General features: G+C 32.5%; 1 protein-coding gene across 1 annotated transcript; it reads left to right on the top strand.

Annotated features, from left to right (window-relative positions):
* The first annotated feature begins 284 nt into the window (after positions 1–284).
* On the top strand, positions 285–1337 carry LOC140440603 (carbonic anhydrase 13-like). The gene has a single exon (XM_072530976.1). The coding sequence runs from the start codon at positions 352–354 to the stop codon at positions 1276–1278; it is 927 nt and encodes a 308-aa protein (XP_072387077.1). The 5' UTR covers positions 285–351; the 3' UTR covers positions 1279–1337.
* The last annotated feature ends 3232 nt before the right edge of the window (positions 1338–4569 follow it).

Below are 4569 nucleotides of genomic sequence, written 5' to 3'. Positions count from 1 at the left end.
CCGGAAGCTGTCATGAGCTCGCGATAGTTATGCAATCAATTTTAGACTAGTGTGCAGAGGCCTACACACATAACAACCACTACTTTAGATACTCCACCCTATATAAAAACTTTGGTCATTGAGAGCTCCGTCATCGCTTTCATACCTAAAAATAACTTATTAGTTACTAGACAGAAAAAGAAGAGATTTTTATTACGTAATCTTTACTATTAGGCATCAAGAGTTTATAAAAAAGAAGAATAAATATCAGTAATGTTTATCATTATACTCGTGTTTATACGGATTTGGCATGCGTCCATAATTTGTCAAAATTGATAGGTTAGATATGTTTTTGTAACTAAATTTACTAGAATGGAGTTGCATATACCAGACTTAGAATCTTATCATTACTTTTTTATAATAGCCGTGCTATTGCTTTCAATTTTATATGTATACGATATTGTAAACGATAAAAAATGCTGCCAACCAACACGTAATGAAGAATTTACTTTTAGTACGTACGATTATAGTGAAAACAATGGACCATCATTTTGGAGCAAAATATTCATAGCAGCAGAAGGTAAACAACAATCTCCAATAAACCTTTTAGAGAAATCAGTGAAAGTAATATCATTTGAATCGACAGTACCGTTATTATTTTCCAAAGAATTTAATATAATTCCGTCAGAAATGAAAGTTTATAATAATAGTCATAACATTGTGCTCTATGGAACATGGGCAAACAACAGAAGACCTTCGATAGTTGGAGGACCTTTAACAACCGATTACTGTTTTGTAAATTTACGATTTCGTTGGGGACCAAACGACTATGAAGGATCAGAACATATGATAAACTTTTCTAGGTTTTCTATGGAACTACAAGCGGCATTTATTAAAAGTAATACAGTTCAAGAAGATATTCTAACAGCTGCGAAAAATCATAATCTTTTAATCGTAAGTTACGTTTTTATGGTAACTTCAACAGACAATCCTTACTTAGAACCTATAATTAACGCCATTGAGTATCTTAAATTACCTATGAGTTGTTTATGTATTGAACCAGTTACTTTGTCATTATTAATGCCAGTATTTGAACGGGACTATTTCTGTTATGTGGGATCACTCTCGTTTCCGCCTTGTACGGAGGGAGTATTGTGGATAGTCAAACCTGAACCATTGATGATATCGTCGCAACAGGTAAAGCAATTTAGAAAAGTTTGTGGATACAATGGTAGAATAAAGACTAACACACGACCAGTGCAACCAATCAATGGTCGAGAGGTACTCTATTATGATTGATTAATTTATATAAATATAACTGTAAATTTTATTTAGAATATACATTTTATACAGAAACCGTCATTACAGTATTTATTTAAGCATATTTAAAATGTCAAAAGCAAAATCTATTAATAACATCTTATTATTCGGTTGTCAAAAAATTGTAAAATATTGGCCATCATTGGTAAAGAAATTTTGTAATTCCGAATCATCAAGTTGTGGTGAATACTATTTTTGCTTAATTCTTTAAAAAAAAGTTACCTATAATAATATAACTTTTTAGCAAAACTTTACATTGTTAATGTCAAGTCATAAACATAACATCGTTAAGCTATAATTGGTGGTGACCACGTTACCAGCAAGTCTTTTAAGTAAGCAATTTTTAGAGTAGCCTTATTACCATTTTTTCTATAGCACTATTCATGAAAATAATTTTAGGGTAATATGTTTTTAATTACCAATACTACATTCTTTAAGATAGGCATTTTAAACAACAATAGTCCTGACACTGAACAATGCAACACAAATTGTGTTTACATTTAAGTCGCACAAAATCGTCTCCAAGGCGAAGAACTCCACGGTTTTGTACAGAGGTGAAGGAAAAATGTAAATAAAAACTTACCTGAAATACATGTAAACCAAAACACAAGAGGCATAACATAATTACAAGACAATTAGAAACGAAAAACAAGCACTTATAAGAAAAATAAATGATCACTGGGAACTCTTTTCGAAAGAAATTGAACATGATTTTTAGGGTCTGGAAAAGGAAATTTGGCGTTTCATAAAAGGTCAAAGAACGGAGGTAAAGAAAATAATAGAACCAAAGCACATAGAAAAGGATACATGGATTGACAAACTAAAATAGCTCTATGAAGAGGAAAAATAAACGAGGCTAGAACCAGAAATTACCACAAATGAAGAATATAAATGTACAGGAAGTTCGAAAAATACTTGAAACCCTGAGGAACAGAAAATCAGCAGGTAAAAACGGAATACCAAACGAACTACTGAAATATTGTGTATTAGCAATGATAGAACAATTAACAACAATAGTTAATAAAATTATAAAACATAATAAAATACCGGAAGAACGGAGAACGAGCAAACTAATTTTACTATTCAAAAAAGGAGATAAAAACAGCCAGAAAACTACAGAGGTATAAACTTATTAAATACTACGCTAAAACTGACAACTAAAATTTTACAAGTGCTAATAAATCAGAGGATAAGTTTAGCAGATGAAGAATAGGGTTTTTGTAGTGGAAGATGCAATATTCGTTATAAAGCTAATTTCTGAGAAATCACTAGAGTATAATGGACCAACATTTCTGTGTCTAATTGACCTAAATAAAGCGTTTGACAGAGTATCGAAAATACACTCATGGACAAAAATATCGAATATTTTGGAATTTTCAAATTTTTGTTTTTTCAAAATAAATTCTGGTCAAACAAGTCGTTTATTGTAAAATAGAGTTTATTTTAACAATGTTTAATAAACAATTTTAAGTTTTTATGCAGAGAAAATTGTGAAAAAAATAAATATTTAATATTAGGTAAATAAGGTTATTTTACTCTAAACTTAAATGATAATTTAAATTGCTTAAACAACTGGTTTAAACTGAAAGAAGTGTATGATCAGTAACGAGTATTCCCCCTCTAGCTCTTATTACTGCTTGCATCTTTCTCAGCATGCTTGCAAGTAAATTTTGGACATATCCTTGGGAAATTGCATTCCATTCATCCTGTGCAGCAACCGAAGCTGCTCTATCGTATTTGGAACGGGATTTCTTTGTCGTATGCTGCGTTTTAGGTGATCCTACATATGCTCTATTGTATTTAAATCCGAGCTAGACGGTGGCCAATCCAATCTTCGAATTTGGACCTCATCAAGATAATTACTCACTATGGCAGCGACAGGTGGTTGAGCATTATCGTGCATTAACGTGAATCTTTTATATGCAATGTAACCAACATATGACAAAACAGGATCTTGGAGGATGTTTTAAAGGTAAGAATCACCAATCATCCGTCCAATCACTTCCACAAGTGAGGTACGTACCTCCCAACTAATACCTTCCCAACGAATTATGCCGTCAACTCCAAAACTAACGGTCTGGACGAGACTGCAGCTGGCGAATCGTTCTCCAACTCTTTTGTAGACGTAGTTTTGACCATCTAGCTTCCATAATAGGATTCTGGTCTCATCGGTGAAAAGAACGTTTTTCCAGTTGTCGATATTCCACTAAATATGCGTTCTTGCAAATTCCAAACGATGAGCTTTATGATTTTGGGGAAGACGTGGAACTTTGGCAGGGCATCTGGGCTTTAAGTTTGCTTCTTTTGATCTCCGTCTAACTGTTTGTGAACTCACATTAACTTGTCTAACATTTAATAGCTCATTTCTGAGGTGCACCGATGTCAATGAACGATTTCGTGTAGAATTAAGAACCAAAAATCGGTCATAAATTGCGGTTGTACACCTTGGGCGTCCTTGACCAGGCCTTCGTATAAAATTTCCTGTTTCGCGGTACCTTTTTAGAGTATTTAAAACTATAGATTCAGTTTTGCTGAGACGTCGTGCGATACCTTTTTGTGTATATCCTTCCTCGTACAAAATTACAATATGTGCAACTTGGACTTCATCGCAGTGCCGAATTGGTGGGATACTTGTTTTAAACTTAGTTAATTCAAAACAATATTTAATTAAACTTAATAAATTAGTAAATTAGTAATTATAAAACTAAAAATAACCGAATTAGTATGATTTTTCCTTTACGTGAAGAAGGATTTTTATGATAAAATGTACGAATGACACTAACCACTGAATAAACGTCAAAATAAACATCAAAATATTTCAAACCAGTTGAGTACATCAGCCTACTATATGAGTATTATCAGTGATCTAAAATTATTTTGAAATAATAGTGACTACAAAAAAAAATTGGAAAATTCCAAAATATTCGATATTTTTGTCCATGAGTGTATTTACAAAATAACCAAATGGAAGTCAGAATAGATCGACAACTTACAGAATCTATAGAAATAGGCAGCGGAATAAGACAAGGGAATTCATTGAGCCCCATGCTCTTCAATTTGATCATTAATGAAATCATCAAAAGCGTTAACAAAGGAAGAGGATACAGAATGGGAAACAAAGAAATAGAAATACTCTATTACGCAGACGAAGCCATATTGATAGCCCAAGATGAAGATAGCCTACAAAGACTAGTCCACAGATTTAACATAAGAGCAAAAAAATTTAATATGACAATCTCATCTCAGAAAACTAACACAATAGTAGTCAGC

Source organism: Diabrotica undecimpunctata, chromosome 5 (assembly GCF_040954645.1).
Source record: "Diabrotica undecimpunctata isolate CICGRU chromosome 5, icDiaUnde3, whole genome shotgun sequence".
NCBI lineage: Eukaryota > Metazoa > Arthropoda > Insecta > Coleoptera > Chrysomelidae > Diabrotica > Diabrotica undecimpunctata.
This window is presented reverse-complemented; position numbering and strand designations above follow the sequence as displayed.